This window comes from Rhinopithecus bieti, unplaced genomic scaffold (assembly GCF_001698545.2).
Source record: "Rhinopithecus bieti isolate Rb0 unplaced genomic scaffold, ASM169854v2 scaffold_19654, whole genome shotgun sequence".
NCBI classification, from domain to species: Eukaryota; Metazoa; Chordata; class Mammalia; order Primates; family Cercopithecidae; genus Rhinopithecus; species Rhinopithecus bieti.
The window spans coordinates 39701-65449 of record NW_016809574.1 but is presented as its reverse complement, the minus strand read 5'-3'; the positions used below and the strand labels follow the sequence as shown (position 1 = coordinate 65449).

The following is a 25749-nucleotide window of genomic DNA, read 5'->3' as shown; positions in this document are numbered from 1 at the left end:
AAAAAAAAAAAAAAAAAAAAAAAAAAAAAAGACTGAAAATGAACTGTTTCTAAGGTCAGGATAGGTCACAAGGAAAGGTGTTAGGTGAAAGGTGTTAGGTGAGAGAAGAGAAGTTCGTATACCTAATTATTGAACTTAACATATTTTCCATCCTGAGCTTAATTCAGTTGAGCACACTAGAACCAAGCATTTGTTGTGTTTAAGCTATGAGCGTTTATGTACATTTGAGTTATTAACAGTGCTCTTGCTATATTATATTATCAGGAAGTAAATCTCACTTTCTTCCAATGCAAAATAAAACAATGGGAAGAAGTTCTGCTTTTCTAACTCTTTGTCAAAGTCTTTTGTAGTATAAGATTCATTTCATTTTAAATTACAAAACTGCACTTAGACAAACCAAACAAAACAATGTAAATACATAAATGACTAATTATGGAGTATCACCTGGGACCCAGTGAAGGACTGATCAACCAAACATTAGGAAAGCTGGGGATGGGGCATTCTTGGTGGCAGAAAATCCTTCTTTCTCTAGTTATGCCTTTAAACGGGCTGCACTACAAATTAGCTATTGCTGCATTTGTTGGGTAAAATTCTCCACTGTCAGGAATGAAAAGCTGGCTAAATTCTGGGGGCTCAGGTGTCTACCCTGTTCTGAGAAAGGAACTGGGGGTATAAACAGACCTGCTTAAGGAGCCAGGCTGATTGTTTTAATACTATGTCAAAGTATAGTTCAATAGGTGGTCATACTCAAATGTGCCTATGAAACTAGTCATTTCAGAAAGAAGATTAAAGACCTACTGTAACCTGGAGAAGAAAACAATTCTAGCCATCTAATTAGTTGGAAAAGGACTTCCTCACTGGTTTTGCTTTTTGATGATAAAAAAAAATCAATACAAAGGAAAGAGCATACAGAGATTAACTTGTAGAGAATATCTATCATCTATCTGTCTCTATCTATCTATCTGGCTATCTATCTATCTATCTGGCTATCATCTGTCTATATAACTCTTACCTATTTATCTAAACAGGTAAGGAATTTTAGAAAATTGGAAGATTATGTGTCTGGATAGTGTGATGTTGATCAAACCCATATTGGGCATTCAAATTAATTATGGCTGTATAAATATAGTTACAGTTTAATCATGTTTTATAGTATAATAATTTTCTGAACTTAAAATGTTCCCTCAAGTCAATAATTGTCTTTTAAAACATCCCTTTTGTTTTGCATATATAGTAACTCAAAATAATTTCCACATTTTCTCCAAATCACCTAAATGTAAGGCAGCTAAGATAGGCAGTTATAGGGCTATTCAAAGTGCTTGGACTGTCTTCTACCACATTATGAAAAAACAGCAGTGTGTATATTTGACTGTATCATTCTTCCTTCAGCCTCAGCAAATTGACTTTTGCTTCATTTTCTTTTGTAAGGCAGTTTGGTTTCATTTTCTTTTTTTATTTTTCATTTTCATTTTCTTTTGCAAGCCAGTTTTAGAGATGACCTATATCTGCCAATGGCACATCTGTTTGTTGATCTTGTATCAATAATTTACCCTGGCCCTAATTAGAAATGATCATTCTGCCAGCTTCCTCAGATATCTATGGTCCTTCTCTTTGTTTATGCTTTGGATTTCTGAAGTCTCCTTGTTTATAAAAAATGGAGTTTGGGAATTTGGTTTTCTATCTCCATACTACTTTTGGTTGATTTCTGAAAAAGGAAGGATAGCGTGCCCACTTTACCACTTTCAGGAGGAAGTTCTGAATTATCTTTTATAAATACAGTAATGTTTAATATATATATATTCATTACCTAAGGGTTTATAGAAATATAAACCTTAAAAGTTTGATGAGGAAACTGTGCCTCAAAGATTTGTAATGATTTGTTCAAATCCCGCACTACCATTAAAAGATTAATACTAATACTTAAGCCTTCTATTTTCCGTGAGCTTTCCTCTGGGGGCTGCTTTTAGTCATCTTTGCACCCCCAGCATCCAGAAATGCTGGATGCTCAGCTCACAATAAGCACCTAATAGATATCTGTCAAATGAAGTTTAATAAAATACTTGTTATATTTGTTTAAAAAGTATTAAAATCCCAACTAGAATGTAGTTTACATAAGGCAAAATGCCCAATACATATAAATAGGTGTTCTATTTTATAATAACGACAGGAATGTAATGCAATGAAAATTAGACACTATTTCATATCCAACAGATTGGAAAAAAGGATTATGTGACTACACATAATAATATATTATGGCTATATGTAACTTTGTGTCATTCAGGGTTACATAGTTATATGGTAAAATGTAATAACTAACTAACATTCGTTAATGTAACATATTAGTTATTACATTTACTACAACAGGGCAATAAATTCATCATAACGTTCATAATCTCTGAGGATGGAGAAGAATGTAGAGGGTTTTGCTTCTTAAACTGTGCATTGGTTTCACAGACAGTTGATGATTACATCATTATCTACTTTTTAAGAGTTTCTAAAATACTTCATAAATTCCTTTTACTACAACCTCTATGTATATTTTGAGTAGGAGTCATTTCTCTAAGTAACCGATATATAATGTGGTAAGTATGATCATTGATACATTTGAATCATTATAATCATTTTACATGTGAATATAATAGTTATATGAAATTTTTGGCACTAAGTAGCTGGGAGGCCTTAGTGAAGTCATTTATATGTTTAGAACTCCAGTTTCTTTATTTTTTAATGTAAGGAGTAGGACATGAGGATACCTAAACATGCTCTTACTTCAAACATTATATGCTGCTAGAAATGCTTGGTGTGGGTGCTGACAATTTAACATATATAGAACTTTGGTAGAGATTACATGTAACTAATCATAACTTCAATTTGGTTCCTGATTGCTATATAAATAAACATAAAATATCAGTTTTGAGAATGTACCTATACTTTTTGTTTCATTCTAACCACTTATGCTTTTTCTCAGCTATCTAAATGGGCACGAAAAGGGATAGCAAGACCACGCAGTCAATTGTGTTTATTAATATTAAAATAATAAGAGTAGCAAAATGACCCTCAAAATTAAGTCTAGTCAATCACATTCAAATGATAAGAATAATAGTGGTAGTCATGATTTCTGAACATATTTATTTATTTTCTAATTATAAAAGGCAAAAATTTGGATTTCTTCATTGAACATATCTACCTATTATCTGGGTTTTATATTGATTCACTGATTAATTTGCTATTAAAATATTGTTAGCCCCACTTACTTTTAAAAAAGAGGGATATGATAACCTCAGATGGTAACAATATGAATAACTAAATTTTATAAGTATTTTAATAAACATGATGGAATTTTTCCCTGTGAGGAAACAATGACCAATTAACTAACCCAGAAGTGTTTACGAGGAAGTACCAGTGACAAAATATTTATTATATTTACTATCCAGTGAATTTTCCATACATATACTCAGTACAAGTAGCAACTGTCATTTTTTTCCAATGAAATATGTAAATGACCTCATCAATCAATTTCACTTGCAATTATAACTTTTTTTCACACTGTGGAGGAAAATAGTCTTATCACTATTCCTTCAGGGTTTACTCACATTCCTCAGGCACATTAGTAAGCTACTTTGAGTTTCATGTGTGGTTTCTTAACAGCTTAATAGAAGAAGTGCCCTCATGTATCAGAATCAGGACATTTGTAGTAACCTTTATATGAACGAAATATAGGGTGACTGTATAACCATCCAAAGTAGGCCATTTTGTGATGAGAAGCTGCTATTAAAAATAATTTCAGTACAACAAGTGTAAACCAAGATTTTCCTGGGCAAACCTCAATGAATGTTTACTTTAGGCATGAAAAATAGTTTATACTATTTGACTGACTTTCTGTAGGCATATTTTTTTTTCTCTAGCAATAAAGATGGATTTTCTTCATAATTTTATGGCAAAGCATGCCTTGTCGTTACTTAAATTAACTCTTTGTTATTAATTTGAAACTCTTGTTTGTTATATAGAAGAGTAATATAGTTATTAAAGGTTTTGTTTCACATACAGTAATTTCCTATGTCATCAAAGAAATCTGTATGATACATTAAAATAACTGAGTTTAGTAAGACAAAAGGAAATAATAATCATATACTAAGTGACTCAAAGATTTTCTTTAGTAAATAAGTATAGGTTGCAACTGAATGTGAGAAGAAGTCTTTGAGAAACAGATGTCAAGATGGCCTTAGACATGTAAAAGAGAAATGCTTGGGAAAGATAAATGAGAGGAGGAGGGAGTAGCAAGAGAGGCTTCAGGTAAAAAATGATGTTTGAAACATATGAAAGTAGGGCGGGGGGAGAAGTAGTTTGGATCAAAAGAATCTGAGTGCAGTACCCTCTAAGAAAGTTTTGTCCGGGCAAGTAGGAATACTCCAACACAAATTGTCCTTCAGAGGGGCTCCTAGTCTGGCAGGAATGGATCTGAATTAATATTCCTACTGTGTTCAGTTATTGACAGAAAGCAGCCTGAGACAGCTTGGGTCTGGCGTAGACTCGGGCCTCATCCTGAGTATTGGCAGGCAGCTAATGTTCTCACAGCAGGAGAACCAAGTGGCAAATTTTCAGGACTGCCACAATAATTTTCTTAAGAGAGTATGATATTCTACCTCTCTCTCTAAAATACTTGATTTAGTCATTCATTTTATAATTAGAACTTTATTTCAGAGCACTATCTGGTATATAAGAAGAAATTCATTCTTAGGCATTCACGTCCAATTAACTCTTTTTCACATATTTATATTATACAATGTGTACATGAAGATTTCCAGATACTATCAACATACAAAAGTTCTATGGTCTCACTAGTATAGAATATTGAGTGTATATATTATTCTACTTTTCCATCAAATCTTTTAAGCCACTTTATACATAGATGACAATTAAAACAAATTGTTTTCTGTTATTTTTCAAATAATATTAAATTATGAAAATAATTTGATATTTTTACAGACTCTCAACAAACAATAGATGTGCATTTTTTGTTAAAACATCATGATTTAAACATGCTCTTATTGTTTAAAAATTGTACAATCATAGATAATACCACGATAAGCATCTTAATGTCTGATGCTTTTCTGTGTCATTGTATGAAAATGTTTTCTCCTTTATTAGAAAATGAGACCACCTAGATCAAGATTATAATTTCATTTGTCTTTGTAATCCTAGCACTTGGCACATTTTTAGTACCTGGTATTATCTCTACAGATGGATAAAAACACTGGGTCAGAGATTGATATCACAGTGTTTTTTTTATCATACAGTGTGCAACTCCTTGAGTTTATTATTCTACCTTCTCAGGAGTCAAGAGCTGACACTAACTTAGCCACATACAATCCAAATGTGTCTGCTGATTATGTACTATAGGTTTTGTTGTGGTCTTGTGAATTAGGAAATTCAAAACTGAACCACCCTAGATTATTCAATAAAAGTATACATTGTGCCAGGAAAACTTTAAGGAAGCAGAAAATATGTCTTCAAATTAAATCAACATTATTTTAAATTATGAGTCTATTGTTTAATAGTTGTGTGTCCTGGAAATTCTATAATCTTATATTTTCTCATTTTAAGGTAGGTATATTAATTTTTAAGAAATTCTCAGAATTTTATGTTTTAAAAAATCATACCTGTTTCTTCCAAATAAATAGTTATCCAAAACGTGTAACTGCTGCAAAAATCTCCCAGCTTCCAAAAAAAATCAGGACATCAAACACACTGTAAGTACTATGTTTTTAAAATTATGATGTACTTTTCAATCACCAAAATAACACCAATGTAATATTGAAAGTAATTCATGAATATTCTGAACATAACTTAGATAGCTTAGAGAAAAGATGTAGATAAATTATCTATAATGAAATTTTTTTTATGTTATTGTCAAAACTGAGGAAAGATAACTTTGTAGTATTATTGAGGCCAATTTTCATATTACCTCTCTACTACCTGAGAAAAGGGCAATATAAATTACTATCAGCATGTGGATTTTAGATTACCAAAATATTGCTAGTATTAAAAAAATAACAGAAAAAGCTTTTGTTTTTTTTCTAAAATCTTTCACTTGATTCAATCATTATTCAAGGAAAGATCAACTGCTTATATGTGCAGTGGTCTGTCATACCTACCAGATATTTCATTCGATAAAACTGAAATTTGGAGGTGAATGAAAACCTAAAATTTACGTTGTCACCAATATCTCAACAAGTCTAATTAGGAAATCAAACATTCCAGAAGCTCACACCCACAGGGATTCTTAATACGTCAGTAATTTTTTACTTTTATTTTAGGTTCAGGGGTACATGTAAAGGTTTGTTAGATAAACTTGTGTCATGGTGGCTTGTTTTACAGATTATTTCATCACCCAGGTATTAAGCCCAGGCCCCATGAGTTATTTTTCCTGATCTTCTCCCTCCTTCCACCCTCCCCACTCTGATATGCCACAGTGTGTGTTGTTCCTCTCCATTTGTCCGTGTGTTCTCATCATTTAGCTCCAACTTATAAGTGAGAATATGTGACAACTCAGTATTTTTAATTCCTCAGCTTATATGTACTTATTTACTTAGAGAAAATAATAGGAAATTATTTGAAGGAAATAATATAACAACATTTTTATACTGTACACAAATTTAGTACAGCAAAATAATTACTGTAATGATGTACCTAAGTAAAAATATGTTAACTGATCTGTTCTCCAGGAATCTATATAGGGTTATAAGTGAAACTTTATAATTACTTTATAATAATGCATCCTTAGAAGTACAAGCTCAAAGTATTTTTACTCATATATAAGTGTATCTCAAATTGAAAACAATATTATAGTGTTCCTATTGTGTAGTGTAGGTATCAGAGCCCCAGTTCCACCAGAGTAGCCCCAGTTCTACCAGGTATCAGAGCCCCAGTTCTGAATAGAAACTGTAGAAAGCATTAGGTATGTACTGCTAGAGGGAAACATATCTTTGAATTATATGTGAATTACTGGAAAATTACAGAGTTTACTTGATTTTACCAAGTTAATCCACTTCTCACAGAGTTTTTCTTCATTTGCAAAGTAATGCAATATGATAATAGCAGAAGGACCATAGGTTTGGGGGTCTGAGAGCTGGTCTCTGACTACTAGAAAGCTCTCTTGAGGTTGCGTAAATAGCACATTCTATGTGCTTTAGTGATATATTTACTTGAGGGGGCCAGAATTGTTTTGGCAGAGATTTTGCTAAGATTGTTTAACTAAAGTGTTGGTGGTGGGAGAAACTGGTGAGATTTGGAATAGCAGAACTGAGGCATATGTTACTTAACATCTCTCAATTTGTATTCTCACAGCATTACAAATAAAATTGACCATCCGGAGGCTATCTGCCAAGACACATTAGGTTGTGCTGTGGTAACAAACTACTTCCAAATCCCAGTGGCTTCCAACCCTAAATGTTTATGTCTCACTCAGATTACATGTCCATTTTAGTTCAGCTGTGGCTCTGTCCATGTCACCTTCACTCTGAGTGTGAAGTAATGGAGTAGCCTCTGAGTATGACTGAGTATCACCTGGCAGAAGGACAAGAGATATGTAATTAACTTCACTGCTATTAAACCCACTGCTTAGTAGTGATGCATGTCAGTTATATACCATTAGGCCAAATCAATCACAGGGTCAGACCTGAGTTCAACAGGACAGGAATGTATAATCCTCCTACAGGAAGGATTATTACAGATTACAGGAAAGTTAAAAGTTAGTGGGGTGACAAGCATAATTATTTCACAAGAAGAGGAGAAACGTTGTTAATAGTATAGTTATTAATCTATGGAAGATAACTATTAATATAATTATTATAAAGATGAAATAATATAGTAAATTCTTTGAAAGTAAAATTTTAATTTATGCTGTTAAAATCTCATAAAAAGTTTTTATGTCGATATAAAGATTTTAACTTCACAAGCATCTGCATAAGCATCTTAACAAAACATCTTCACAAAAACAAATAGAGGGCAATGTGAATCTGATGATACAATGAAGTCCCCCAACGCCCCAACCATCGCACAGATAGCTAACAAAGCAGAGGTGACACCCAGGTTGTTACAGCTGATATCTGGGAAATGGAACTGAGAATTCAGAATTTGTTTGGCCACTCCACTTTCTTTCACAAAATGAGAAGGCAAGCACTACAAAAATACCAAAGAGGTGGCAATCAAAAATAATAACACTTCTCTGAAGGCCATGGTAGTCCAACATAAACATCTTGGACTGGCCTGTTCTCTTGTATTCTCATGCTTGATGTATTTCTTAGCAATTCAAATCGGCTTGATAGGTTAAGGATAAAATGAGTGGGGGCTACATTTGCTAAGATGTTTAGATTCAAAGCAAAAGAGTTCTGAATAGGTACTGCAGAAAGTATTAGGTATTTACTGCTAGAGGGCAACACATCTTTGAAATATATGTGAATAACCTGGAAAATTACAGATTTACTTGATTTTACCAATGTTAGTGTTTAGTTTTTTGGACCCCTTTTCACTGGAGAATGAGAGATTTCCTAAAACAGGTGTGTTGTTAAGTCTAGAATGACCTTACTCAAATGAAGATGGGGTTACCTATGGGCAATGAAGAGAAAAGTAATTTATTACTTTTGGTGAATTTCTTTATTACTGGATGTTTCTATCACAATTCAGAAGTCAGCTGAATCTTTTCACTTTTAAGCACACAGGTGTATAAGAAAGCAATCGTTGGAGAGGTAATGCTTGAGTCTCAGTTTTGCTGATAAACAGATTTGTGTTTTGCTATTTTCTGTGGTCTTTGGTTTCTCATTTATAAAATAAGGAAGAGAGTTATTTGATCTCACCAATATCACTTCTAGTAAAATGTGATAGTTATGCTTCCTCCAAAATATATGTGCAAGTGAGTCACCTATTGATAATTTGATGATCATAAAATCTTTGACAAAGTTCTTGGAAAAAGATGGCTGGGTTCTTCTGACTTAAAAGAAATGAGCAACAGTATGTACAACGATGCTTTCCTTTTTATTCAAACCTTTCTTTACTCAATTTTTCTTAATTCTTCTTTTCCACCCATCCATTTTCTATACATTTTACCAGACTAATTATTACATCTTTTCCTGTAACTCTTTACCTTTTAATTTTTATTTTGGTTGTGATGGTTTAAGGTCACCACATATGGGTGTACAGATCATACGCTATGCAAATTTAGGGGACACCAGTCATATTTTGGGGGAATAATTTTTATGAATGTTAATGACAGTTGTGGGAGTGCTCAAAATGTATTTTATTATTTTAATATTGTGTATTTCTTGCACAGAATTCTCATTTTTTGAGTATTATGTCAGGGCACTTTGTATGACAAATGTGTTGGTCTTACTAAATATAATGTTACTGTGTAATACCTTTTAATCTGCCACTATGACTTTCTTACTCATTTCTAATATCCTTAAACTATACTTGCATACATGATTTGATTGAACTTTCTACCATCCATTTTTTCTTTGAATTATTTAGTGTTGATAAGGCAGATGATGAAGATGATGAGGATTTAACAGTGAACAAAACCTGGGTCTTGGCTCCAAAAATTCATGAAGGAGATATCACACAAATTCTGAATTCATTGCTTCAAGGCTATGACAATAAACTTCGTCCAGATATAGGAGGTAAGTTTGAGTTACCATTCTAGGAATTTGGTTACTATTAAACATATCATTACTGGTACTATTTTAATCATTTATTTCTTATTCATTGAGTGTGTGATGTATGTCAGAAAATCTGCTGAATTTGAGGATTATTGGTTGGAATGGTCACTAATGTTTTGAGGAGTTCACAGTCTGAAATAAGAAAAAAGAAAAAAAAGTAATTATTTTCCAACTGCTACAACAGTGTATACTGACAGAGTTTTGATAAAACTGCCTCAGGGACTGAGGAAATATCTTCATAAAGAGCAATAATATTGAAAGATAAGATACAGAATAATTGACCATTTTACAAATAATGAATATTTTACATTCTCATTTCCAAAATTATAATTTTTCATGCCATATTGCACTGGGTAAGACTAGAGTATAATGTTAAATAATCTCAAATTGTTCCTGATACCTGGTAAAGCAATCCCTATTTCACTAGTAGGTGTGATGTTTGCTTAAACGTCTTTTTTAAGGGCAGGTGTTTTTTTTTTTTTTTTTTTTTTTTTTTGTTTTTTTTTTTTTTTGGTTACATTCTCTTCTTATTTTGCTAGGGTTCTTTCTTTCCCTACACATGTACAAGTATGTGTGATGTGAAAACACAGTCTTCAAAACAGGTTTTTTTTCTGGGTATATAAAAATGTCAGAAAGCTAAAGAGAAATGTGTTTAAGAAACTGAACGGTGACAGGGAAAAGAAACAGAAGGGAGAATTTTGTGCTCAACCCTGGCGTCATATATTAGTAGTATTTGCTATGTACCTATATGAGCAGTGAATTTCTTGCATTTAATTAATGTTTGTTTTATTTTAGTATTTTGGAAGTTTCATGTTTTTGTTCTAGTTTTACCTTTAGTACTTTTAATAGCCTTAGTCTTTCATTTATTAGCTCTTTACTCAGGATTCTCAGTTGTTATTGATATTATTTAACTCCCACATACTGTCCATACAACAATTAATGATCTTGTTCTATTTTCTTCTTTTCCTTCTCCTTTGCTTTATTATTTTTAATTACATATTTTCTGCTTTGTCACAATATGTACTATTTGTAAATTTGTTTAACAGCATTTTCCCAATCTTTGTTTTAGTCTTTAGGCTCTATCAATGTATGCTAGAGGCTATAATCTTTAGGAAGATAACACAAGAACACAAAACCAAATACCACCCATTCTCACTTATAAGTGGGAGCTAAATGATGGGAATTCATGAACACTAAAAGGGAATAGCAGACACTGGGTGGAGGGTGGGAAGGAGGGGAGGAGCAGAAAAGATAACTATTGGGTAATGGATTTCATACCTGCGTGATAAAATAATCTTTACAACAAACCACTGTGACATGAATTCATCTGCGTAACACACCTTCATGTGTAATCCCAAACCTAAAATCAAAGTTAAATAATAATAATAATAAAGTTCTTATCATTGGTCTATTTTGCTAAAGTTATTTTAGTCATCTCTTTATTTAGTAGATTTTCAGAAAGTTGTTATATGTAAAATTATTTTCTATTGATTTGAAACTTGAAGGACTTAGTGGCTAGATAGAAAATCCTCAATTGATGTTTTCTTCCACTGACTTTTCACTTTCATAGCCTAATCACACTGGTAACTTGCTTTGTGTGTTATTTTGAAAAGTCTAATGCCAGTCTGTTACTCAGTCCTTGTAATTTACTTAATCTTTTTTTTTGCTCCCTCAAGCCTTTAGGATTTTTTAAGAAAGCTTTCAAATGAAGTATTTTCTTAGTATATATTTCAGAGTTGTTCAATTTGGGTAACCGTTTTCTAGACACTGTTACATTTTTTCAAAATGTAATTTCAGGTTTTTTTTCAACCTTGGGAAAAGGCATTTACTTATGTATCTATGTATTTATTTAGGAATATAAAGTTGAATACTTGTTCTGTTACATTGTTTTGGTTTTATTCTTCATGAATTCCCACTGTAGGTGTGTTAGTCACATTTTGCCTGACTTGTATCTGCATAATATTCTCTGTGACTTTCTGACTTCTCTTTATGTCATTTGTATTCTCTTCGTTTTTTTCCTGCCTATTATTAAGCTGTTTTAGTTGATTCATTGGTGACCATCATAATTTTGTCTTTTCTTCTATTTTTTGAAGTTCAACCAATTCTTCATTTATTTTTTCCTTTTGTGTATGTATGTGTGGGTGAGAAATGTATTTATCTTGCTTAGTTTCTGAATTATTTTATTCAAGGTGATTTTTTCTTAATCCTAAATTTTGGTTTGAATATACTTAACTGTGAGGAGTATTTTCTTACAGTTTCTTCTGCTTATTATTTTGTGTGGGAAATATGTATATTGCTTCTGTTTCCTGGTTATCAATTCTGACAATTACTTTCTTTTAAATAGAGTGGAAAATGTAGATATGTTTAAGCTAAAATTGAATATTTTGTGTTAAATCTACAACCTTTCTATTGTTTTCTGTTTTGTTTATCTACTTAATTCGTTCTCTACTGCTTATATTTTCTCTATTCTTCCCTTTTTTGAATTGATTAAATATTTGTAGTTTTATTTTATCCTTCTATCGTTGCATTGTATGCATATTCATTTATAAATTTTCGTCAGTAAAATATGCACTTTATTACATTTAATCAGAAATCAGTNCTCCCACATACTGTCCATACAACAATTAATGATCTTGTTCTATTTTCTTCTTTTCCTTCTCCTTTGCTTTATTATTTTTAATTACATATTTTCTGCTTTGTCACAATATGTACTATTTGTAAATTTGTTTAACAGCATTTTCCCAATCTTTGTTTTAGTCTTTAGGCTCTATCAATGTATGCTAGAGGCTATAATCTTTAGGAAGATAACACAAGAACACAAAACCAAATACCACCCATTCTCACTTATAAGTGGGAGCTAAATGATGGGAATTCATGAACACTAAAAAGGGAATAGCAGACACTGGGTGGAGGGTGGGAAGGAGGGGAGGAGCAGAAAAGATAACTATTGGGTAATGGATTTCATACCTGCGTGATAAAATAATCTTTACAACAAACCACTGTGACATGAATTCATCTGCGTAACACACCTTCATGTGTAATCCCAAACCTAAAATCAAAGTTAAATAATAATAATAAAAAAGTTCTTATCATTGGTCTATTTTGCTAAAGTTATTTTAGTCATCTCTTTATTTAGTAGATTTTTCAGAAAGTTGTTATATGTAAAAATTATTTTTCTATTGATTTGAAACTTGAAGGACTTAGTGGCTAGATAGAAAATCCTCAATTGATGTTTTCTTCCACTGACTTTTCACTTTCATAGCCTAATCACACTGGTAACTTGCTTTGTGTGTTATTTTTGAAAAGTCTAATGCCAGTCTGTTACTCAGTCCTTGTAATTTACTTAATCTTTTTTTTTGCTCCCTCAAGCCTTTAGGATTTTTTAAGAAAGCTTTCAAATGAAGTATTTTCTTAGTATATATTTCAGAGTTGTTCAATTTGGGTAACCGTTTTTCTAGACACTGTTACATTTTTTCAAAATGTAATTTCAGGTTTTTTTTCAACCTTGGGAAAAGGCATTTACTTATGTATCTATGTATTTATTTAGGAATATAAAGTTGAATACTTGTTCTGTTACATTGTTTTGGTTTTATTCTTCATGAATTCCCACTGTAGGTGTGTTAGTCACATTTTGCCTGACTTGTATCTGCATAATATTCTCTGTGACTTTCTGACTTCTCTTTATGTCATTTGTATTCTCTTCGTTTTTTTCCTGCCTATTATTAAGCTGTTTTAGTTGATTCATTGGTGACCATCATAATTTTGTCTTTTTCTTCTATTTTTTGAAGTTCAACGAATTCTTCATTTATTTTTTCCTTTTTGTGTATGTATGTGTGGGTGAGAAATGTATTTATCTTGCTTAGTTTCTGAATTATTTTATTCAAGGTGATTTTTTCTTAATCCTAAATTTTGGTTTGAATATACTTAACTGTGAGGAGTATTTTCTTACAGTTTCTTCTGCTTATTATTTTGTGTGGGAAATATGTATATTGCTTCTGTTTCCTGGTTATCAATTCTGACAATTACTTTCTTTTAAATAGAGTGGAAAATGTAGATATGTTTAAGCTAAAAATTGAATATTTTGTGTTAAATCTACAACCTTTCTATTGTTTTCTGTTTTGTTTATCTACTTAATTCGTTCTCTACTGCTTATATTTTTCTCTATTCTTCCCTTTTTTGAATTGATTAAATATTTGTAGTTTTATTTTATCCTTCTATCGTTGCATTGTATGCATATTCATTTATAAATTTTCGTCAGTAAAATATGCACTTTATTACATTTAATCAGAAATCAGTAATTATCATAATTCAAAGAAATTTCAAACCTTTTTCCATAAACTACAGAGTAATTTTGCTATTATGTCCATATATTTTATTCTATATTTGTCTGAAATACCAAAATAAATGACTATTATTGCTTTTAGGTGTTTAAAAGTAATTAACTTATACCAATAAATTATCCTTTCTGGTGTTAATTCCTTTCTTAAATACCCTATTTCCACTTATAAATATATTCTCTGCAGTATTTCTTTTGGTGCGAGTCTCTCGAAATGGAATATTTCAGTTTTATATGAAAATTATTTTGTATTGCCTTCATTTTGAATATTTCCGATGGATATGGAAACCCTGTTATTTCCTTTCCAAACTTCATAAATATCACTCAATTTTCTCCTGACTTTTACTATTTCTATTGGGGAGTCACATTTCAACATTAATCTTGATATTTTGAAGATAAAATGTATTTTATCTCTGGATAACTTCAATATTTTCTTAGTCTTTGATTTTCTAACGTTTTATTTTAGTGTCGTTAGATTTGTTTTGTTTCATATTTATATTGAGGAGTTTACAGGGCCTCTTTATTCTGTGGGTTGAAACATGGATGCTTTTGAAATTCTCAGCCTGTATTTCGTCAGACATTTTTCTTCTGTCTCAACTTCTCTGCAACTCCACTGTGGGTATGTTTGACCTCTGCCATGTCATTACATCTCATACGCTCTTCTATAGTTTTCTCTCTACTCTATTTGTGTTTCAATCTGCTCTTTATTACAGACCTCATTTCCCATTCAGTGTTTCTCATTTGTAGTATTTACACCCAATTTTTAAATCATTTTCAGGTATTCTATAATATTTGCAATCTTTTCATTTATTTTCTTATATATATATTAACTGAAGTTATTTTAAAATCTTTGATCATTACAATGTCTTGATAACTTGAGTAACTTTATAAAATTTTACTTTCCATTTTATCTCTCTGTTTAAGGTTATGTGGTTGTATTTCATGGAATGTGTCTTAATTTCATGTTGAATGCGAGTAGGGTATGTGAAAAATAATGGAGATTCTACATGATATTATTTTCTTCCAGAGAGGACTTAATGTTGTTTCAATAGTGAGATTGAGTAAAGAAAATCATTGTCATTTGGTCAGAACTAGCATAATTTCCTTGGTAAAACTTTTATTTTGCCTAAGACCCAACCATTTGAGATACATGGACTGACAGCCTGAGGTTTGTTCCAGGATCCTCTCTTCTTGGTTGGCTAGACATCCCTAAAATAGCTCAACTCTCATCATGTTGTTTTAGATGCTTAGGAGCTGCTTATATTTGGTTTGTCAACATCACATATGTACAATTTAGGAAACAAAAAATGCCTTGAGGGGAAATCACATGTAGAATGTCCGATTAAATTCTGTGTGTGTGTGTGTGTGTGTGTGTGTGTGTGTGTGTGTGTGTGTATTCCAGGGAAGTCCTAGCTGTCTTGACAGTCCTTAATTTCAAGTTTTGTCTCTCCAGCCAAATAAAAGAGCTAAAAGTTCTAAGCTGCTCTGTTCTGTTCAGTCACTATTGCTGTGCTGTCAAACAGCAAATATATCAAGGGGAAAAAGTGGCCAAATAATAATGTAGAACTCACCTCATTTTCATTGTTTTCGGGAAACTGTTACATCAAATTCTAGCTATCTGGTTTGCTCTGCTTTCTTCACTATCTGTGTGTTTTTATTAAAAAAAAATACATTTTATAGTTGTCTTTATGATGGTGGATATTTTGATATCAATTAAACAACAAAGGAAGCATCAGAAGTCTGTATTTCTGTTTTACTCCTTATACTCTACTATTATTATTTTGTATCTGTTTTCTCTAATGTAAGTTCCCTAAAACTGTAAATCACTGTATTCTTAATTGCTAAATCAATGCTTAAAATACAAACCAGGTTCTCTTAATATTTACCAAGTATTTGTAGAATAGAATCTATTGTATATAGTCTTTTTTAGTCCATGTGAGGTATTTTGATAGTTGCCCTGCTCCATGAGTTTTGCAGTTTAAGTACATTTATTTCAGATCAAGCTATAAATGTTCAAATTTTATATACACTTGGGATAGCATCACTGTGTTTAATACATTAGGTTAAATATGTCCTGGATACCTTGATAACTGTATCATGCATAGTGGCATTTTTTTCTGTGCATCTGACTGTATATACATCATAGGTGACTTAATGTTGAAATAATTTTTGTATGTATAGCTTTCTGTCCAAAATATGTTTTAGTACCCTTTGTCTTTGGTGTTGCTATGAAAACTTATATAACCCACTTATTGAGGTTTTCTGAACTTAATGGAGAATTAACATTAAAAGGTTTTATTCATCCAATTAAGCTTCTATTGCTTTATGATGAGTATCATAAATGATGATGAATATCATATGATGAATATCATACAGTGGCGTGATCACAGCTGACTGCAGCTTCAACCACCTGGGGCTTAGCTTAGCTGATCCCCCCACCTCAGCCTGCAGAGTAACTGGGACTAGAAACATGCCACAGCCTGCACAGCTAATTTTTGTATTTTTTGTAGAGACGGGGTTTCACCATGTTGCCCAGACTGATATCAAACTCCTGAGCTCAAGCGATCTGTCTGCCCCAGCCTCCCAAAGTGCTGTGATTACTGGCGTAAGCCACCATGCCCAGCCTATTTTCCTACTTCTTAACAACTTTTCAGGTAGATTCTATGACTTTCCAAACAGTTTCAGTTATTTAAATAGTTCAACCTAATATAAAAATTTAATATCCAGATTAAAAGACATCCTCTCCTGAGACACAGGGAATATAAGCCCCGCTAGGGTGACACTGTGGGAGTCAGAGGATGGTAAGAAAGGGAGTAGTGTGGCCTGTTGTTTTATTCCGTCTCTTTATCTCTTCTGTGTTTCTAGTGATGGGGACATGGGGGAGATATAAAGAAGACTAGTCTATGTGTTTTAACTGGGCATAGTTGCAACCTTAGTCTTGTTACTTGTTACTTCTTTTTGGGATAACACCAACTGGCCTTAGGTGTAAGTTAAGGGCTAGATGTATAAATAATGACTTTTATGGTTAGGAAGTATAAATAATTTTTGTTGTTTTTCATAGGTATTTTATATGGCTCAATTCCCTGGCTTAGGAAATCTGGATGCTTATCTGTATCTTCCACCTGCCTTAACTCCTTTCAGCAGCAATCTAGTCGGAAGATATGTGCTGCTGATGCACAACTCTCTTGAGGTCAAAAAACCTGTGAGATGCTGCTAACCAAGTTATTTTCTTTTGGCGTGCTTTATACCCACAAGAAAACAAAATATCCTAAAAGTGCTGAAGAGTAGGTGTGCAGCTCTTCCTCTGCTTATTCTTCTTTAAGTCCTATCACTTCTAGTTTTCCTTTTCCCGGATCAGGTATGGGAGCAAGAGCAGGTTGCCAAGTCTGCTGCCTAAACATATATTTAAGTAGAGAATGAGAAACCAGTCTTCAATTTTCCTGAGAAGACATTCTAGGGAGTACACACACACACACACACACACACACACACACACACACACATATATATATATATATACCATTTAAATATAGATATATGGGGTTTGTTTGTGTGTATTTTGTAGTGGGATATACACTGTAAGACATCTGTATTGTAGGTGCAAAAAGTAATTTATAATGAAATATTTGACATTCTATATGAAAATGCTCAGGTTTAACTACACTGAAGGAAATTATGAAGCTGCCAGATGCTTGCATTTATACAAAGAATGACTGTATATTGGAAAGCCCACATAAATCAAGAGATATAAGTGTGTCTTATCAGTGACTCCAGTACTATGAGCAACATTGTAGTTGGTGATATGGCTAGGTAAAATGGTGTACAACATTTTGTAAAATTCAGAACAAAATAAATACCATCTTCCTGTGTTTTATTTTTCAGGAATTCCTGGCAAACACAAAAATACTTTGTGGTTACATGTAAAAAAACTTATCTTCTAGGTTCGGACTATAAGGCATACTGTTTTATACTGTTTTACCTACAAGAATGCTAGACAGGATATTCAAAATCTTGTTAAATGTGGGACAATTTTTCATCGCATGTGACTGTTTTATGAAGTTCTAGGACTTCATTCACTAAACACTATTACTAACAATCCGAATTTTTGTGACGAACACAAACAGCTGCCCAGAAATTTTCAAAATAATTTACAGGAGACATGGTGTTCTCATCGAGAACCACTGGTGAACATTGTTCAGTAAAACTTACTGAAATGATAGAAATGTTGTTTTGCATTGCCCATTTTTGTAATCTCTGACCACAAGTGGCTGTTCTGTACTTGAAATGTGATTAGTGTGCTTATGAAATATTTTTATTTCATTTAAATGCAATTAATTTCTATTTAAATTTAAACAGCCATATGTTTCTACTAGCTATAGTATTAGACAGCTCAGCCTTAAGAATCTACTTATCCCTATGCACCTTTTCATCCATATATATCTACATGTAACCTGGGAAGGTTGTCAAGTGGTGTTTGACATTTCCTTGTTAATTAAGGCCTCAGAAGTATCTAAACTCAAGCTTGGCATCTATCTTTGGGTCAAGGACCTCTGCTGTATAGTCTAGGGAAACTGGAATGTGTTAATCATACTTATTTCAAAGTCTATATGTGATATGGGCCTGGAGTTTTCCTTCTTGGGACATGTTTATAAGCTCTACCATTTAATAACTATAGCCTTTCTGTTAACCAGATCAAGATTTTATTTTTCTCAATTTTATAACCTGTAACATTATTTTCATTTTATTTACTTTTGAAAATTGATTTCCTACTGACTTTTCCTGATTCATGGATTATTTTGTAATGTTACTTAATATCTAAATATTTGGGGATTTTAAAGATATATTTTTTGTTAATAACTTCTATTTTAACTTCGTTGTGGTCAGAGAATATACTTATATTATTTCAACCTTATATAAGCATGATATAATAATCAAAACCAGGAAGATAATACTGATATGTTACTACCAGTAAATACTTGGCCCCACTTCCCAATTATCTTAATAACATATTCACAGAAGGGTGATTCAGAAATAATATTACATTTTTGTTGCTTCACTAGTGAATTTCAAAAAATATAGAAGAAAGAACTACTATAAGTCTTACACAAATTCTTTCAAAGAAATAGAGAAAGGATACTCAACTCATTTTATTAAACCAGCAAAATCCTGATAACTAAACCAGACAGGGATATTACTAGAAGAAAAATTATACACTCATATATCTCATGAATGTATCAGTTGAAGGAAACAGTTGGTACATTTATGAGAAGCGATTATTTGCAGATAAAAACAGTTGACTCCCTGAATAAACTTTCAGAAAATCTTCATAGAGGCTGCTCTGCCTATGGAGTAGTCATTCTTTTTTCCTTTGTTTTCTTAAAAAAAAAAAAAAAAGAAAAGAAAAAAAAAAGAAAAAAAAAAAACACTAGCTTTCACAATAAAAGAAAATATTCATAGAAATTTGAGTAGTTGGATAAAAAGAAAACTGTATATGTGCAAGGACCAGAAGACAGTTCAAAAACAATCAGTTGTGTAAGAGTGGTGGTTGCTTTCTTTCTTGGAATTGTACCTATGTCATTTACGAACAATAGTATACTCGGTTGAATGAAATACTTAAATTTGAAGTAAAATTTATATGACATAAAATAAAGAAAAAAATTATGTATGATAGCTACAATATCTGAATAAGTGGGACTATTTCTCTTTTTTAAGGCCTATTCTGTGACAATAAGAAAGCCTAGGACATGGATGCAGCTGGAAACCATCATTCTTAGCAAACTATCACAAGAACAGAAAACCAAACACCGCATGTTCTCACTCATAGGTGGGAATTGAACAATGAGATCACTTGGACTTGGCAAGGGGAATATCACACACTGGGGCCTATCATGGGGAGCGGGGAAGGCGGAGGGATTGAATTAGGAGATACACCTAATGTAAATGACAAGTTAACGGGTGCAGCACACCAACATGGCACAAGCATATACATATGATAAAACCTGCACGTTATGCAATGTACCTAGAACTTAAAGTATAATAATAATATAATAATAATAATAATAATATAAAAAGAAAGCCCACTATAAAACTCTACAGGAATAGAGTTTTTAACTGACCTAAATTAGTTTTAATATACAAAAGTGACCGAAAATCTACATAATCTGCTAAAAGTATCTTAGTTAAATTAGAATAGTGTGTCCAAGAAAGCATGGTTAAAATCAATTATAAAGAAAATATTTTTAAAATCTATTGTGGTTTATCTTTTCTCACTGATATACCAATTACCCACCTCTACATTTGGCTCTCCTAATTATTGCCTTTGCTACTTGGAATTTGAATGCAGAAACTTCATTGATCACACTGCGTTTTCTTTTAAAATTTTAAATTTTCTACCTGTTTCTATTTTCTGGATGTTCTTTAAATTGCCCTGAACCTCTATTCTTTCTATATACTGACTCCCACTGGGAGAATATCTACTTATATCCTGTGGAGCAACTTAAAGCAAAATACTTAGAATAACAGCACAGAAAGAAATCTTGCAAAAATAATCCAGTGCCATCTCTACCTGCCTTCACATACATATATATGTGTGTGTGTGTGTTTGTGTGTGTGTGTGTGATTTGCCATGGCAGTACATGGTTTTCCCATGCATTGTTATGCTATTGCAAAAAAGAGATCTTTAATCTCCATGTGTATTGATGAATTAAACATAGTCTGTGCTTACTTTCAAGATGTTATTTAGAGTCTGGAATGACAATTCTCTGTTAGTTTTATTTTCTAGTTTTAAATTAAAATATAATATTTTAGTTTTTGAACATCAATCATATCTTGCAATTGAATAAACTTTGGATTGAGAAAATGATAGTACTAAGAAAGATTACTTAGTCAATTTCCAAGAAGTGAATATTTTAAGTAATATTACTCATAAGTATTGTTCATAGTATGAATCAAAGCAACAATGAGTCATTATTAAGAAGCAATTACAGATTTCTGGGGTTTTTTTCTTAATTATATTTTAAAGCATGTCACCAGTCGTGATTTCAAAATTAATACGAAATATTTTAGTCTACTTTCCGGTTTATTCCTCTTTGTGGGTTGGTGCTGCAGATTCAAGGATCAGATCAAATAGCATGTCAGGTTTACAAAATGGTAAACAGAATAACTCAAAAAGATTAGTCACAGCTTTCAAATACATATTTAACAATTATTAACTAAGTATCATCTATATTAGTAGCAGTATTGAACTTACTGATGTGATCCTTCTTTTGTCTCATTCTGGGTGCATTTGCTCTATGCGCATCATAATATACTTCAGTGTCTCTCGTTCTGTGTAACTCATGCCAAAATGCCAAAGTTAATGTTTTTCTAACGTATATATTTATCTTATAATTGGCTAAGAAACGTTGATATCAGGAAACCAAGATGGTTAACTTATATCTATAACCTTCGACATCATAAATGTAGAAAACATTTATACTCTAAAGAAAATTGTCCCAGGAACAATTTTTCTTTCAATGTAGACAATGTTCAGCTTTGAGTATGTAAAATAAAAGTAGGCACTCGACATTTGCTGATTTATCAGTTTAACTGAAAAAAAAATCTTATTATATAAGAATGGTGTATTGTTTATATCAGTTATAATCACTTATAAGTGGTAATCAACAGACTTACAAATGGAACTAATGAATCTATTGTCTTGTTTTTAATTGACTTTCATAAAAATCATTCTGTTAATCTAACTATAATTAGCTTAATTTTATATTTATTGGCTATAATTCATAGCTAGTTAGAAACAAATTAGAAACAGTTAAAGCAACTCATCTCAGAAGTCATCAGTCTACGTTACATTGTAAAACCTTCTATAAACCATATGACCTACTTTTATTTAAGATATCTAAATGATGGCTAGCAAAGGAATTGCATTTTCAAGTATTGTGTAGATCTAGAAACATAGTTTTGTATACTAAAATTAAATCTGTGTTATTAAATATGTATGCCATATAATAAAATTTTGCTTGAGGAAAACAAACTATGTAAGTGTCGTGTGTTTTATTAAGTGTATTTTAATTGCAAGGGGTAAAATATTATTCTAAAATTTGATAGACATTGTTTTGCAAAATGCTTCACGTTTTTCACTGAAGTTTGGTAGCTTGAGGGCTCTGTCAGATTGAAAAATGCCAAGGTCTGGAGACTGAGACTGAGTAGATATTCAGTCTGGCAGACTTGTGTATGTATTAAAAGAATAAGTACATCTTGCCTGGTCAATCACAGTGTTGCGATTATGAGTGAGAAGTACTCCGTGATATAGGAAACATGGATGAAGTTTGAAAAAGATAACTGAGCATGTATGACTAAAAACATGCCACAATAACAGAAACTTTCAGTCTACAAGGTCATTTTTCTGCATTATCTAATGTGCTTTATCTCTAGATAATTATCTGTGACTGATTTGCCAAACGTAAAGATTGTTTTTATAACGACTACATTTTCACATTTCATAATAAAATATGTTGTATGATTGAAATGGTAAGGTGTAAGTAGTTATTAAGATTTCTTTAAAACTAAGATTTATTTAAAACAATGTCTAATCATATCTTTGACCATTATTTTTGTTGATATTTTGCAGTGAGGCCCACAGTAATTGAAACTGATGTTTATGTAAACAGCATTGGACCAGTTGATCCAATTAATATGGTGAGTAAGAAATATTAAAAATAATTATCTGCCATTGAGATCTCTCAAGTGTATACCTCCAAAATAGAATTTGCATGTGAGTAATTTTTTATACTTAATTCTGAATGAATTCAGATCAACATGTACAATTACTTTGTGCCAGGTATTGGCAACTGGAGCTAAACTACACCTGTATCTAAGAATCTGTATCTTGTTATTCCAATGTGCTGTGTTTGGTAGAACTATGCAAGGGCATAACAGATTTTCATCTGATCCACCAAGAAGAGGTCCCTGAAGAAATCTGGAAAGAAAAAAATCAGAAAGCCTGAGGGGAAAGTAGTCAATCAGAGAGAGAAAACAAATGACTTACTGGCAGAGAAAGCAGTATGCACAAAGTCACAGAGGAATGAAACAGCCTGATAAGATCAGGGGAACTTCCAGCAATTTGATGTTACTGGAATACAAAGTGCAAAGTAAGGAATTGAGGCAACAGGGATATTGAAGGATCTTATTAAGGACAGTCTTGTAAGCCATTGTAATAGGAAGCTTGTAAATTGTATTATGTACAAGTTATATCCCTTGTGATAAGAGAAATGACAGGAAACATTTTACCAGGGGAGTGTCAAAGGCAGATTTACATTGTTTAATACATTTCTCTTATATAAATATAGAAGATGGAGATAAGAGTCCAAGTTAGGGTTACAGAGACCCATTACAGGTTATTGTATTAGTCTGGACAAGAGATCTTCAAGGGCTTACCTACTGGAGTTGCAATCAAACTGGAGATGACAATAATACATTAAAAAAAATAGGTAATTTTTTGAAAATTTGGTGACTTATTATGTGTAACCTGACTCCAAGGTGTAGAAATGAAGATACTTTGAAGATGGTAGAGTTATTATCAGACGTAGGAATACAGTGTAGGCCTATGTGCCCCAAATCCTCATGGTGCATTCAGGAGGAACTGTCCAGCAGCATTTTGCCTTATAGATCTGCTATCAGGGAAGATGTTAGCACAAAATATAGATGTAGATGAGAAAGAGAAAGAAGACAAGAAGAATATAATAAAGCTTAAGACATCAAGAATGTGTGAGATGATCTAAGAGAAGATTCAGATTAAGAAGATCACAGTTCTGAGGACCAGATGGTGTAATGAGATGAATGTATACGAAATATAGTTGCCAGAAAGAGAAGCACAGAAAGGGGACATATTCAGAAAAGTCAGAAGGGTAGGAGCAAAAATGAGAGAAAATGGTATTACAAAATCTGAGAGAGTAAAGACGTTAAAGAAGGAGGGAATCATAATGAATTACAAATGCACATGAGAATACAATAAAATGGATTAGATTGTGATAACTGGCATTGGCAAGTAGGTGGTGTTAATTATCTTTGTTAGGAGAAATTCAGTTGGAATGGTGAAGGCAGGAAAGGGATAACAGCTGGATTGTACATCCCTCCTTCATCTTCAAAAGTGGCCTCATGTCCAAACTTTTTGCCATGGAGCCCTGAGAATATATATGGTTCTTGCAGGGATAGTCATATAGTCATGTGCTGGTTTCTGGGAGCTAGGAAGTGAGTGGGAATGTAGATTTAATTTTATAAACTACTATTTTGAGAAACATGGCTTAGAAGATGAGATAAGAGTATGGGGGTAGAGAAGGTAGAGGAGAGAAGAAGAGAAATAAGGAAGGGAGAGAGAATATGAGAAAATATCAAGACAGAACAATTTAGAATAAAAAATGAGAATGTGTGATATTTATTCTTTACTTTATATACATAGAATAAATGGTGTTTTATTACTAATGAAGAGCAAAATTAACAATGCCAATATAAGCAGCAGGCATTATTTTAAAAAAGACTTTACAATATTCAGTTCCAAACGCTAATGATCCCATTTCTGTGAGTCAGACTACTGAGTCCCGTTGAATGTATTCAATAACGTCTTCTACTCCTCTCCTTCGCTTTTGCCTTTGGTATTAGTTCGCTAGGGTTGCCACAAAAAAATAGCACAGACTGGTGGCTTAAACAACAGCAATCTATTTCTTGCAGATATTGAGGCCAGAGGTCCAAGATCAAAGCCTTGGCTGGTTTGGTTTCTTTTTAGGTCTATCTCATTGGCTTGCAGACAGCTGCTTTCTCACCATGTCCTCACATGGTCTTTTATCTGTGCCTGTGCATCCCTGGTGTCTCTTTGTGTATCTAACTTTTCTCTTCTTATCACAAGTCATATTGTATTAGGGCCCACCCTAAAAGCTGCATGTTGACTTTAAAGGCCCTGCCTTTAAATGTAGTCACATTCTGAAGTTCTTGGGATTAAGTCTTCAGCATATGAATTTAGGGGGTAAGGCCGTTCAGCCCGTAAGACGTCTAAAGATAGTTCTCAAATATTTTGCTGATTTTCTTTAGTTATTCAATATTACAACAGTCAAGTCTTCTCTTTATTACAGGTTTTACTGCTTTACAGCTGGGGAACCTTTCTGGTATGCCTAACGGCTGCCTATGTCTGCTCACTCCTCTGGTGTGACAGTCACACTCAGTTTTTCTCTTACTCGATGCAATCTTCACATGACTCTCATTAACTTTTACAGCTGTCTGCACTGATTATGTAGTGACGGCACTTTAGCCATGCCATAAGTGACATCTTTGTCACCTTAGTACAAGCAAATATGAACTGGCTGTGGATAAAATTGAATTTGAGAGGATAAAGGAATGTTCCAAAAGATTGACCTAGAAGTTAGCCTTAAATTAGGGGCTAACATTCAGGGAAAAGTCGAGGCTGGGGCCAAATCTTTGTCAGGAATTTGCTAAACCTCTGTGAGACGGAGAAAACAGCCTTGAAGTGAAAAGAGAAGAACAAAGAAATAAATAGCAGACCTTAGGGAACGCATGTGTTTAAGGACCTGAAAGATGAAGCTGAGATAGTAAATGAAACATCAAGGTTGACAAAAAAGTGACAAAACAATGCTGTGGAAACTAAGGGAAGAGGCAGTTTCTTTTTCTTTTTTTTTTTTTTTTTTTTTTTTTTTT

General features: G+C 32.6%; 1 protein-coding gene across 1 annotated transcript in view; it reads left to right on the top strand.

The window, feature by feature from the left end:
• Positions 1–25749, top strand: part of GABRG1 (gamma-aminobutyric acid type A receptor subunit gamma1) — an 85675-nt gene that overhangs the window by 20826 nt on the left and 39100 nt on the right. The window contains exons 2-3 of the mRNA XM_017889732.1: positions 9526–9674; positions 22676–22743. Coding sequence (XP_017745221.1) covers positions 9526–9674; positions 22676–22743 — 217 coding nt within the window. The remainder of the gene's footprint in view (positions 1–9525; positions 9675–22675; positions 22744–25749) is intronic.